The sequence below is a fragment of the Pituophis catenifer genome, unplaced genomic scaffold (assembly GCF_029215685.1).
Source record: "Pituophis catenifer annectens isolate HBS135680 unplaced genomic scaffold, rPitCat1.0.hap2 SCAF_2, whole genome shotgun sequence".
In the NCBI taxonomy this organism is placed as follows: Eukaryota; Metazoa; Chordata; class Lepidosauria; order Squamata; family Colubridae; genus Pituophis; species Pituophis catenifer.
In genome coordinates, this window is record NW_027256882.1 from 105,037,752 (window position 1) to 105,052,073 (window position 14,322).

Below are 14,322 nucleotides of genomic sequence, written 5' to 3' on the forward strand. Positions count from 1 at the left end.
TGCCATATAAATACATATGTGTTGTATGCAGCAGAGTGATATTGGTACACATGAAAAGCATTATTCATAATTTTCTCAAATTTCCAGATTGAGTCATAGGTTAAAAAAGAATCACTTCTCAGATTTTTGGGTAAGAACAAATATTAATTACATCATTTTCCTCTGGAAAGTCCTTGAGGAAATACTGGATCTCTGATTTCAATACACAAGTTAGATCCATAATAAATATTAACAACCATCAACTTTTATATTCAGGAGCCATTATTGGGAGGTGGGGAAGGGGAGGAAGAATGTTTGCTGCCAACAGATTAACTGGAATTTCATTTCATTACTTGTTTAGAGAAACAATTTCAGGTTTGTAGGCATTTTCCTATACATATGCTAAACAAGGTTTGTAAATAACTATTTGTTTGGTTGTCTATAGCAACTAAGAATTCTGTCAAGTGAAGAGAGAAGGAAAGTTTATAGTGGTGATTATAAAGGAATTGTATACTAACATAAACTGAGCAAGATCTAGATTAGTACCATATGTGAAATCTAGTACAATATAGAAACTGACTGATACTGTAATGTTAAAATACCATCTGAAAGTATCGTGAGAATATAAATAGGATGTATATTCTACTTAATGTTTGTTTAAATATGTATTTTGTTCTCAGAATCGGTTGTTAGTCATAGCGGTGAACTTCATTTTTTACCACCTATAATTTCTGTTCTCCTTCTGTAAAGTAAGCATAATTATATGACAAACTTGCATTCCAATCAGGGATGAAATGCTACCGGTTCACTCTGGTTCGAGCAAACCGGTAGCAATAAAAACTACCGGTTTGTTCGAACTGCTAGTTTAAAAATGCTACAATCCGACAATCACCTGTGCCACGCGGTTTAGCTTGGCAAGAAAGCAGGATTTCCTGCTTTCTAGTGAAGCTAAACTGCCCGCCACAGCTGATCCCCCCCTTGCTGTTCCACTTACCTTCCCAAGCCTCCTTATGGTGCGCACTGCACATTCACAGGTGCAGCATGCGCTTGGCGTGTAGCGCACATGCGTGGCCAGCGAAGCAGTAGCAAACTGATTCAGATTTCACCCCGATTCCAATATATAGAATAAAAATAGGACAAATCAGTAAAATATCATATAAAATCAATCCTAAAATAATGCAACAGTTGTTAAGGAAAAGCTGGCAATAGTTCATGAAATGCCCAAGAAAAGAGTTAAACCTTTAATCACTAACAAGCAAATTCCACATGGGGGATCTCCCTTGGGAATAACATAGTACTTGAAAAGGTCACTTGTGGAGAAGCAACATGTTGCATTTAAACATAGGTTAATAATATTCAAAATCATCTGAAAATGATCACTTCTTAGTCCAGTCTTTGGACTGTACACATAGTATTTTCTTTAAAATCAGTTAATATCACTACAACACATTATGCTCATTAGCTATTCATTGGATACATCTACCCAAGCTAAATTTGATGGATTCATAATAGACAAAGTTCAAGGGGACACTTGCTGCAGGTTTTTTGTCTACATAAAAGATATACAAAAATCCAAGAGAGTGCTCTGGATAATTTTCCTATATTGGGTTTACAAAAGAGGCTTGCTAAAGCTTTGAAGAATATTGTGAGGAGATGAAATAAAAATGAGAACTTAATCAAGTTCTAGAACATTATTTGAAGGAACTAAAAATCAAAATTGTTAAAAGTAAAAGGAAGGAATATAAAGTTGGTTTATTTGATCAAGATTAAAATAGATATATTTTTAGTTGTGGTGACCCTTAATGGATTTTTTCTAATCAGGATTTAAATAATGAAGTTTTAAGAATTTGTTTATAAATAAGAGATGGGTTGTGGGAAGAAGAGGTCATTTGTTGTATTTTTAGAGAAAGTTATAAGTAAAATTGTTTATAATTGTGATAAAGGCAGAAAGTCAATTCTTTATATATTTCTTTTTTTACTCTAATCTTTTCTATTTTTTCATTTCCTTCACTTTCCTTTTTTTCTTTGTATTCTCTATTTTTTAGTTTATATTAATGTTAATCTTTTTAATTGTATCTTTTAATAAAATTGCTATTTTAAACAATCATTCACTGTTTAGAATCTGGTTTGCCCTTAATTACAATAAGACCATAGATTTCACATTTTGATTAGTACAGGGGTCTCCAAGCTTGGCAACTTTATCACTTGTGGATTTCAACTCCCAGAATTCCTCAGTTGCCAAATTTGGAGACCCCTGGATTAATGGATAAAACTATTATCTTCCTCACACAGCATCCTTGACCTTGAATAACTCTTCTCTGTTATGTGGAGGGAATTTTTTTTGCACTTTTTATTTTTTATTGGATTTTTAAAGTTTCTATGTAGTTTATCATTGTAATTTTTAATAAACTTACTATTAGAAGACACTTTATGATCACTTTTAAACCAGGATTTGGTTCATGAGGGCTTATTTCAGAATCCTAGAATCTGGCAGTAATTTCTGTAATTTTTTCTGGTGTCTTATTTCAGCTGATTGACAGTAAATAGCATCCAATATTTTCCTGTGTTCTGTGTGCGCATTGTGTGTCTGTATCGGTGTTGTCTGTCTTTATTTAATCTTAACTTTAAATACATTAATTCTCACTGATCACAGTAGAACTTACTTCAGAATGTAACACTTGTAAAAATTGAGAACAACATTCTTATCATAGTTATGGAAGGCTTTAGTAGACTGTATAATTCATTGACTGTTTCAAAACACAATGCTTTCTTGTTTCATTTAGACAAGAGAAAAAAAAACCCTAGGTAAAAACTTCCTAGACTAAAACCCTGACATGCTGTAAATAGTTTGTGTGTCATTACTGCCAGCAGTTCACTTAAACTTCAGTGTTTAACAGATCAGGAATTAAATATAAATAAAGATTCTCAGCTGCATTTGTTAACTATTACCTTCTAGAAACAAGAAGCTTTACATTTTCTAAACTGACATGTGTGGCCTAAAATGAAAAATAGAAATACCAAAAGTGAGTTACATTATGAAATCTTATTTATGTTGTTTTGATGAGATAGCAGTTGACTACTTTTGTTAATATATTGATGTCCACAAAGATTAATTTGTGGTAAAATAACAAGCTAAGTCATTAAATTGAAGGCCAAGGATGTAGATAGGATACTAGTAGTTTGGTACTCATGCTTTTTCCTTATTTCTGCCCCCACTCCCAAATATTAATTTCTGTCCTTCTTGACAGTTTTATCTGTGGCTCAGTAGTTAGAGCAAACTAGATTTCTTAACCACGGTTTGCAAATATGTTGGAAATCCTTACCATGAGCGTAATGGCTAAGTTAAACATGGAAAGAGACAATATTTTAATTATTGTATAGTTAAGCTAGACAATTTTAAAATGAATAGAACATTTTTTTCTTTCTCCAAATGAACGGCTAAAGGCTATAAAATGCTATTATTACAGGGTTGTTTTATTAAAAAAAAATAAACTTAAGCAAATGAAATGAATTGCAAATCATAATATGTTTTGATTTTAGAAAAGGTTGTAGAAAACGTGGTTGTGCAACAGCTCCAGGAAATGGTGGAGGAAGTGGAAACTTTGGAGCTTTTTCAGTTGAAATTCAGATCTGGTGATGGGCCTGAAATGGCATTGATTGCAACTGTAAATAACATGTGGCAGGAGCAGGATGGAAGTGGTGTATCCATCTTTGCTCTTCTTGACTTCTTGGCAGGTTTTGATAACATCAATAGTGGTATCCTTCTGGATTGGCTTTAGTGATTGGGAGTGAGTGGCACTGTGTTGTGCTGGTTCTCTTCCTTCCTCCAGGGTAGTCAGTGTTGATGGTAGGGAGAAGTCCAGCCTGCTGTCACTCTTTTGCAGGGTTCTGCAGGGCTTGGTACTTGCTCAGCTCCTATTTAACATCTCCATGAAACCACTTTGTGAAGTCATTCAGAAGCAGGTCCAATGGTATCCATTTCCACCTCTGACTGCCCATGTGATACAGTTGAAATTTGGTTTAGTGTCTGGAGACGATGAAGGTTTGGATGAGAAACAATAGCTCAACCCTGGCAAGGTTAAGTGGTCTTGGGTATTAGGGCATCCTGGTCAGTGGTGGATTGTCCCCCGTTCAGACCGGTTCGTAAGAACCGGTAGTAAAACCAGCGGGAGGCTCCGCCCACTGACCCGGACATCATCATAGGTGATCTGCGCGCGCAGGCGTGATGCAAACCGGTAGTAAAGGTAAGTAGAACCCACCCCTGATCCTTGTTCTAAGGACTTTTTATCTATAATTTTGAAGGTGACTGTACTATTTCAAACAGAATTGGTGTGCAACCTGAGGGATCTCCTGGGCCTAAGGCACAGGCAGCTGCTGTAGCCAGGCCTTTGTACAGTTTCATGTTGTTTGGCACATGTGCCCATTCCTGGAGCAGGAGAGTTTGCTCACAGTCACTCATGCATCAGTCACCCCCCAAATAGATTACTGCCATGCACTTTACTGGGGCAGTCATTGAAGAACATCTAGAAGCTGTGTGGGGTACAAAATGCAGCAACATGGACAATAATGTGTACTCCTTGATCAGCACACAATACACCTCTGTTCTGTGAGTTGTTAATGTGCTTCTGGGTTCAATTGAAGGTGCTGATAGTTACCAATAAAGCCCTCCATGGCATGAAGCCAGTTCATGTGAAGAACCATCTCTCCCTCTCCAACCTATAGGTCTGGCATATGAGGCATGCTCTGAGTCAGATCCATTAGAGAATGCAATCTAGCAGAGGTTTCTCTCATGGTGCCTTCTCTAGACCAATTCTCGAATACAGCTCATCTGTGTGGAACCCGCACTGCATATCGGACATTAATACAATTGAGTGTGTCCAGAAATATTTCACAAGAGTCCTCCATTCCTCTTCTCGCAACAAAATACTTTATGCCACCAGACTTGAAATTCTGGGCTTAGACAATTTAGAACTATGCCGCCTTCGATATGACCTAAGTGTAGCTCATAAAATTATCTGCTACAATGTCCCACCTGTCAATGACTACTTCAGCTTCAACCACAACAACACACAAGCACACAATAGATACAAACTTAAAGTGAACCGCTTCAAACTCGATTGCAGAAAATATGACTCCAGAAACAGAGTGGTCATTGCCTGGAATGCACTACCTGACTAAGTGGTTTCATCCCCAAACCCCCAAAATTTTAACCTAAGACTGTCTACTGTTGACTTCACCCCATTCCTAAGAGGTCTGTAAGGGACGTGCATTAGGACAGGGCGTCCCTGTCCTAATGTTCCCTTTATTTGTATTTGTTTTATTTATTTGTATTCATTTTCATTGTATATATATTATCTAATACGTACTTGAAAAATAAATAAATAAATATTTTTTTAAAAAAAAATCTCTCCCCCACTCCCGGCCCAATAATTTGATTGCTTCTGACCCTTCTGGCCTTCTGTAAGACCTTAAAGAAATGGTTGTGTCACCAAGCTTGGGTCTGTGGCAGAGCCCATGCAATGCTTACATTGATTTGCTGATAGCTTTTTTCATTTTTACCTCAGCTGCTGATTATGAGTATTGTTTTTGTATTATTTGGACTTTCATGGTGCTTTTAACTGTTGTTAGCTGCTCAGAGTCATGAATTTGAAATGGACACTATATAAATTGATTGATTGAATGAATAGTTGGATGAATTTTACTTATCAGTATGAAAAGAATATAATAGGAAAGGAAAAAAAAATAAGTAAATAGTGTTTTTGATTCATCCAGGTTTCTGGATTCTTGGAAATGTATAAAAGTTATATTCAAGTTTACTAACGATCTACAGTACATTGTACATATAATTCTTAATTTTCCATTGCAGGGCTGAAGGCAAGGTTTGGTCACCTAATACTGTAGAAGATGGAAAAGCACAAGCTTATCGTGTCAGTGTAGAACCTGAATCACAGGTATGTGATCTTTACATAACTTAAATCATTTTTTAAAAATTCATAAACATAGGAAATAAATCTTCCTCAATACAAAATATACAAAATATAGTTGAACATTAAATGCATACTTAGGACATCAGAAAAATATGTTGCTTTCTGGATCTGTTGTATATTTAAGTATGCAAAATCCATTACAGTTTGTATTTTATTTATGTTCACTGCCATTCTATGGTCTATTTGAAATAAGCTATAGAGGTTCATCATCCATCTCCTTCCACTTTTGACTGCATGATTGTAACTTTGTTACTTGTATCCTTACGATTTATACTGACTGTTTCCTAATATGATTTGATTGCTTATTTGTTCCCTGTGACTATCATTAAGTGTTGTACCTTATGATTCTTGATGAATGTATCTTTTCTTTTATACACTGAGACCATGTGCACCAAGACAAATTCCTTGTGTGCAGGAGTGAAATGTAAAATTTGTTACTACCGGTTCTGTGGCCATGGCTTGGTGGATGGGGGGGTAATGTGACTGGGTGGGCGTGGCCAATTTTTTTTTAACTTTTCAAAGCATTTTTTCTGCAAATGCAAAAAAATGCTTTGAAAAGGCTCTGCCGATCAGGCAACACAGCTGGGATTGTCAGAGAGACTTTTAAAGCATTTTTTAATCACCTCTTTCATGGAAGAGATTGCAGGAAAAAATGCTTGACGATCAGGCAACTCAGCTGAGATCATCACAGAGACTTTCAAAGCATTTTTTAATGCTTTGAGGTTGCAAAAAAAAAACCCGGAAGAGGTTGCAAAAAAAAATGCTTTAAAAGTCTCTCTGACGATCCCAGCTGAGCCGCGCAATCATCAGAGGCTTTTTTTTTAACTTTTAAAAGCATTTTTTCGGCAGAAGTTATAGAAAAAATGCTTTTAAAAGTAAAAAAAAAAAAAGCTTCTGATGATTGTGCGGCTCAGCAGGCCATGGTCGGGGGGAGGGCGCGCAGGGATTTTTGCCACCGGTTCTTCGAACCACCCACCGCCATCGCTACTGGATCAGGTGATCCGGTCCGAACCGGGAGCATTTCACCCCTGCTTGTGTGTCCAATCACACTTAGCCAATAAAAAATTCTATTCTATTCTATTCATAGCAAAGACTGACTTAAAAAAGATGTTGGTAAGCTTCATTTCTGTTGAGGGCTTGGTGGGTGAACACATAAGTAAGGAGGAGTATTAGGTAGATCCAGTACTAAAGGAATTTAAACGATGGTTTCTTTTCTAGTTTTTTAAAAAAAAAGTTTGTTCATTTGCTTGGAATTGGAGCCTTCTTTTAGTATCGTTTAGATATACTTCCAGAGTATTTTTAGATCCAACTGTAATGTCTAAATGTCTGTTTGGATAGTGTGGTATGTTGATGTTTATAAAAAATTAATCTTTACATTTCATGCTGTCCATATATGGGCTAGGTAAGTGATCACACTTTCACTAACCTTTCCTAGCAGCAGCCCATAGAGACTCGGCATACAGTGGCAACAGTCTATAAAATCCACTTGTTCTGGTGAAGTATATTTTCCATTCAAATTCAGTTGTATCTGACTTTGTATGAAAAATATAATGCTAGAGAATATATTTCCTACTTAGCATAATGTATAAAAAAAAAAGCCAATGCAACATAGATGCAGCAGGCAAATCAGTAAATGAGCAAGTAAAGGATATTTCTTCATTAGTATCCTACTCTTGGTGCTCTTGGAGCGAAAGCCGTTTTGCCACCAATACCCTTAGCTAGCAGGAGAGATTTTCTACCAGTTTAAATTCCATCTGTCAACTTCTTGGAATGGATTATATATACTTCTGATTTAGCTTTGTGCGATAGTTCATGATTACCCATGGACTAATTCTAAAATGAAATGTTGTAATTCTGAAACATCTGTGAAGTGGTGATATGGTTTAGACAGTTAACATCATTTTCTCACAGATCTTGATTTCTTGAGTTGCTTAAAGCAGTAAAGCATTGAAATATAACCGAAGAAAACTTGGAATGCGTACAGTCAAACACGCTCTACGTTTTAGGATCTATATAATAGTAGATGACACTGAAGAAGCTGTTCCCTGCCACCATTGCATCAGCACAATACCAGAGCAATTGTAAAGATGCTGTTGTGTGCTAGGTTTCAAAATAATAGGACAGGCTTTCTGAAAAGATTGCAAAAGTTGCTGATAAAAATAGCAAAGATTTGCAAAGTCCTAATACAGTACTTATTACAAGAGCCAGCAGTTTGATCCTGTCCGGCTCAAGATTGACTTCCATCTTTCCGATACAAGTAAAATGAGGACCCAGATTGTTGGGGCGAAATGCTGACTCTGTAATCTTCTTAGGGAGTGCTGTAAAGCACTATGAAGCGGTATATAAGTTTAAGTGCTATTGCTACCTCTGAGAATCAGACACAACTGAAAAAGAGATAAAAAAATACTTATTGCAGAAAGCTAGTTCCTTTCAGAACTTTCAGAAGCTTTATCAAAATTGGGGCAGGGGTGGGTTTTACTTACCTTTGCTACCAGTTCGCTCATGCAGAGCATATTTGATGACATCTGGGCAGGTGGGCAGAGCCTCCCACCACTGCTGCTACCGATTTGCCGGTCCAGGGCAAACTGGTAACAATCCACCACTGAATTGGGGCCACCATTTCTTATAAGGAGAGCAAGATAATGAAAGGCTATTTTTTTGCCTGGGACTTGCCCATCATTTGCCATGTTTTCCATGCAAGTCAACTCCAGTTAACAAGCATATAATTTAATGCTATTCTGAATTATTTTATCATAAAATAGTTCTCAAGGTTACTATTTCCTTGAGTATCCTGTTTGTTGAAAAAGCAAGGTAAAGATATTATTACATAAAGTAGGTATATTTAGGTATATTATTTCAATCTTTATCTGAAATAGCATCTTCTGTAGGGCAAATGTAGTGTGAACATCCTTATTCTGTGTTTATTGGAGAAGCATGGTGATGCTGTCTATATTTTTCCCCATTTCTTGGCTATGTTGGCTAATTAATTAGCTGCAGCAATTTATTCTAAAAAAAAAAAAAACTCTTTTCAAAAAATGTTGATGTTTTCCAAAATTGTCCATATGGGGGAACAGTCTATTGGAAACAAATGCATGAATTCTTACTGCCAAATATATTTCTGAGGGAGAATGCACATTAGTTTTGATTCTTGCCATTAACCAACAGTATAAAATATATTTGCTCTTTATTTTTAAAATGGAAATTAACTGTGTGACTGGATAGTGGGCCAAAATAATGCCTGCCTATATCACAAAACTTATTCCTGCCATACGTAGCAGTAGTCTCTATGATTTCTGATATAGATTACAACCAATAGAAGTATTCCTCAGATTGCAAGAGCAGTTGAAAGAACCTTGATTAATCTGGAAGAAGCTAAACAGATCCAGTTGGTACTTGGATGGGAAAACAGGGACTGGAATTGGAAAATGAAAACAAAAATCCTAAAAGGAGATAGTGGCAAACCACATTTACATTTTTACAACAAAGCAGGAAACAGGTTCAACTCAAAGGAGACTTTATTTCACAAATCCTGGTCATCAACTAGGATAGATTTATCCTAGCTTTCTTTACATGTCAGGCAAATTAAAAGTTTAGGAGAGCAACTTTCACAATTCATTATTTTACTATTGGCAAATTAGATGAAGTAGTTGAAAAGTTGCTATTATTTACTGCTCGCAGTAATTAACTTGCAGGTAGTTATAGGCTGTTGAAGTATGTATTTCTTTGCTCTTGAGCAGGCATTAAATCAAAGTCACTATGTACCTAAAATATTTCTGTGGAGTCTTTAAAATTTTCCCAGTAGACACAACATTTCAGCAAGCCGGGCTGGGTTAAAAATCTTTTAATTGGGGAATTTTATGGGCAAGGGGTTTTAAATTGGAGAAGCCAATTTAAAGATAATTTAATTTCGTTTTAATGTATTTTAATATTTGTATTGTGTGTTTTTAATTTTGGCTGTTCACCGCCCTGAGTCCTTCGGGAAAGGGGGCGGTATAAAAATTTAATAAATAAATAAATAAATAAATAAATAAATAAATAAATAAATAAATAAATAAATAAATAAATTTCTTATCACCTATTATTGGTTTTGAATGCAGTATAAACAAACACAGAATATATCTATTATGTAAATTGTTGTCTCGCGAGACATGATAGTCTACAAAAGGATTGTGAAGCATGTTGTGACTAGTATAATTTAATATCTATATACCACTAAAACTTTCTTGTCTGTTTATCTGTTTGTAACCTTCAAATAGCCAAAATAGGGCATTGTGGGACAACAAATTTGAATTGAGATACATCAAAAACTTTAACTTAAAAATGCATACATAATTTAGAGCCTGTTACATTCATGGAAATTTTAAGAATCTTCAGACCAGTTGCATTTGCAAAGTATTGGGCATTACAGCACCACCACAATCATGTGTTCATGATAGATGATGTTCCCTAACAGCTTCCACAAGCAAAATCAATAGGGAAGCCAGCAGGAAATTGCATTCCCATTGCTTTTGTGCTCACCCATGGCCATTCTGTTTATTTCTTTAAGTAAGCAAATATTGACAAAAGAAGACCCAATGGATCATAGGTTGTTTAGTGCTTTTTTCAAGTTTGGGAAAGTTAGATTGTTTAGAAAGGGATCACAACTACACTTGATGGATTAGAATAGCTCTCAGGTGCTACTGACTCACCCCCTGATGTCTAGAAATTATAGATTCCCAGGTTGGGATGAGCCGCCAAGATGCCTAGTGTTGTAGAGAAGTGATTCTGAGAGAGCCCAATCAAGGAACTGCCAAGAAGAAAACAACACCTCTATTAACATGGATAGGGCAAGGCACTATATATAAACAGAGAGCAAACCCAACTGCCTTCTAGCACTGAAGATATTATATGATCTAGTAACAAAATGTCTGCAGGAAAACAACCAAAATCAGAGTGCACCAAGGACTCTACAGTTCAGCCCTGAGCTACACATATTCTCTTCTGTTGATTCTAATATTTATCTTGCAGTTACAATAATAATAATAATAATAATAATAATAATAATAATAATAATAATAATAATAATAATTGTATATAAAGTGTTCTAAACATTTTAAAGTGGTAAATATTGGCAATTATTATTAGTTTGAATATATGTAAAGTCTTATGAGAGAGAAGAATGAAACGCTCATCATTCCCCTAGAGTATATAATAATCTTCGGGCCACTGAAGAAAAGAGAGCATTAATATAAATTATCCTAGGTTTTTTCTCTTATAGACTTTTAGTCAAAACACAACCATATGGTGCTTATAAAAGAACGGATATTTGCTTTCTTTTTACATTCTTCTTACTCAGGATTTGTGATTTCTCTTCATTTATCTTGGTCCAAATCTCACTAACTCACTCACTCCATTTCATTTCATTTCATTATATCATAAAATCTAGACCATCAAATTTAACCCTCTGCTCAGAAGTTGGGAAGTTGGAGCATCCCAATTAGCCTCATTTAACAATTCCAGAGAAATCTATCATTTGTCTGAGTAAATTGACTTCCCTGCTGAACTGCTTGAAATAGCTGCCCTGTACTCATTTATTCACGTTGCCATTACGCTGATGAAATCCCATATTATTTATTCTGTCCACTAAGCAATGGCAACAAAATATACCTACAACATTACACCTGTGAAAAACAGTTTGGTGCCATGGTTAAGGTATCAGGCTAATCACCAGGAGCTCTAGTCATGAGTTCTAGCCCTGCCTTAGGCACAAAGACCGCTGGGTGGCCTTGGGGCAGTCATTCTCTTTCAGCCCAAGAAGAAGGCAATGTTAAACCACTTCTGAAATCTTGACAAGAGAACTTCATGGACTAGTCCAAGCAATCAGCAGTAATCAAGACTGATTCGAAGGCAGCTTAAAAAGGGGAGTTTATCATATCTCCATTGCAAAAATCCAAGCAGCCAGAAGAGGGCAAGAAATACTGGAAATTCTAACTCTTTGCTGCCCACTAATGGTCATTTTGATATAGCCACTATTTTATTTTATTAGCCTGATAGTTTAACTGGTAGATAAAGAATGCATCCTTTCTGCAGTTTTGATTTGGTCTCACTCTGCCATAAGGAGAACTGGTTATCAAATAAACTAATTTGAAGCCAGTGATTTAACAAAGTAACAAAGGTTTTCGCTGGCTGGACACTTCTATTCTTTAGAATATTTATCGGACAATGAGAGCATGAGGGAGAGACTGAGAAAGCTAGAAACAGGAAATAACAGACCTGGATGGTGAAGAGAAAAACTATGATAGGTTTTAGTTTGAGATAACTAAAACAATAGCTCCCTAGAAAATTAAGGAAGGGTCAGCAAGTTTTAAGAATCTGTTCTATTATGAATTGTGTGTGTGTGTTTGAAAATCACAAGAATGGCAGGGGTTTTCTTTATTTTCCCTCTCCAAAAAAAAAAAAACCCTCTAGCACTGTATCTAAGTTTTGTTTGAAAGTATTAGGAAATATAAACCTAAACTGTTTTAATTTTTAAAAAACTGTGCTAAACTAATTGAATCTCAGTTGTTAAGCTTAATTTTTCCATGAAGAAGCTAAAAATTAAATAAAATTCATGGTATAAATAGTGAATCTTTTTTGGAAGACAAAGCAGCATTTGGTGCATAAAACCCACAGTTGAATTTAATGGAATGCATTAAAAACGTGAAAAGAATTATTATGCTCTTGAGAAAAGAAAAAGATGAGAAAACACCCTGGCACAATTTTAGATAGAGGAACTATAAGCTTGTCTATGGATGATTTAGTGGTGGAAAGATACAAAAACTTTGCAGCTACTGTACTGTCATTGAAATAAATCATGAATGGAATGAATTTGTACAATTTGTACAAATTATAGTTTTACTTCCCTCCCTCCCTTCTGTTCAAATCACAATACCATTTTAGAGACAACTCATTCCAGGAGTTCAAATTGCTAGGGGGGAAATGTCATTTAAAATACTCCTAGATGTTATTGTTGTTGCTCTATCCAGTAATGATAAAACACATTAAATATGGTGCATGATGGGCTTCCAAGACACTACACTAATGTGAGTTACCTAAATTACATGGAACTATTAACTAGAACATCTGAAACTAATATCATCATTTCTTATATTACTTCTAGTAATAGTACTTCTGTTATTTTATTACTTTTGAGGAGTGTATCAATCCAATTGAAATTTGACAGAAATTGATAATTTCAGTACTCAAAGTAAGCAATTACCTCTCCCCTCCCCTTCCCCCCCTTAGGCAGATACCTATAGATAGGTAGCTTTCATTTAGGTTTAGAAAGAGATATAGAGGTGGTTAGTTGGACCATAAGAAGGGCTGAGCATCAAAGAATTGAGGCTTTTGAACTATGGTGCTGGAGAAGACTCCTGCGAGTCCCTTGGACTGCAAAGCGATCAAACTAGTCAGTCCTAGAGGAGATCAACCCTGACTGCTCTTTAGAAGACCAGATCCTGAAGAAGAAACTCAAATACTTTGGCCACCAAATGAGAAGGACTCACTGGAGAAGAGCCTAATGCTGGGAACAATTGAGGGCAAAAGAAGAAGGGGACAGCAGAGAATGAGGTGGCTGGATGGAGTCACTGAAGCAGTCGGCGTGAGCTTAAATGGTCTCCGGGGATGGTAGAGGACAGGAAGGCCTGGAGGAAAGTTGTGCATGAGGTTGTGATGGGTCAGACACAACTTCACAACTAACAACAACAACAACAGAGATGCTTAAATGGCCAACATTATATTCCCAATTTGCTAGTAAATTGTTGCCTGACATATTGCTATTCTTAGTTTCATTTATGCTTCACCTATGTGGTCAAAGCTCATGGGAAAAACAATCATGGTTCTGTTAACCATCTCACTCTCTCATTTCCACACTGTTACTTCCTGTAAATAAATCACTTTGTCATTTTTAGCATGCTAGTAAAAGTCTGCTTGTAACTAAGCAACAATAGTTGGGTAAATAAATAATTCTGAAAACAATGTAATTTGTGGTTCCTCTTTGGGAATATTCATGTCCAAAGAGTAATACCATCAATTATATTTTATATGGCACTGAATCATTAGGAAAATCTTTGTATGTATGGATGCTTGTCTATTAATATCAAAAGGCTTCCAGATGAAAAAAAATCTGTTTTTATACAAGGTTGAACAGCCATCTGATTGCTATTATGAAGAGTAATAATAATAATTCTATCCGTTCACCTCTAGAGATAGTGAATTACATGTAAAATAGTATTTTAGATTGTATTAAAAATAATATAAATAAATAAAGCAGCCATGAGTAGCCAACCATTTAAACCTAAAGGTACAATGAAGCATATATCTAACAGAAAAATGAAAG

At 35.8% G+C, this 14,322-nt stretch overlaps 1 protein-coding gene across 1 annotated transcript in view; it reads left to right on the forward strand.

Annotated features, from left to right (window-relative positions):
* Positions 1–14,322, forward strand: part of PDLIM4 (PDZ and LIM domain 4) — a 78,955-nt gene that overhangs the window by 28,746 nt on the left and 35,887 nt on the right. The window contains exon 3 of the mRNA XM_070937318.1: positions 5,846–5,930. Within this exon, the coding sequence (XP_070793419.1) occupies positions 5,846–5,930 (85 nt within the window). The remainder of the gene's footprint in view (positions 1–5,845; positions 5,931–14,322) is intronic.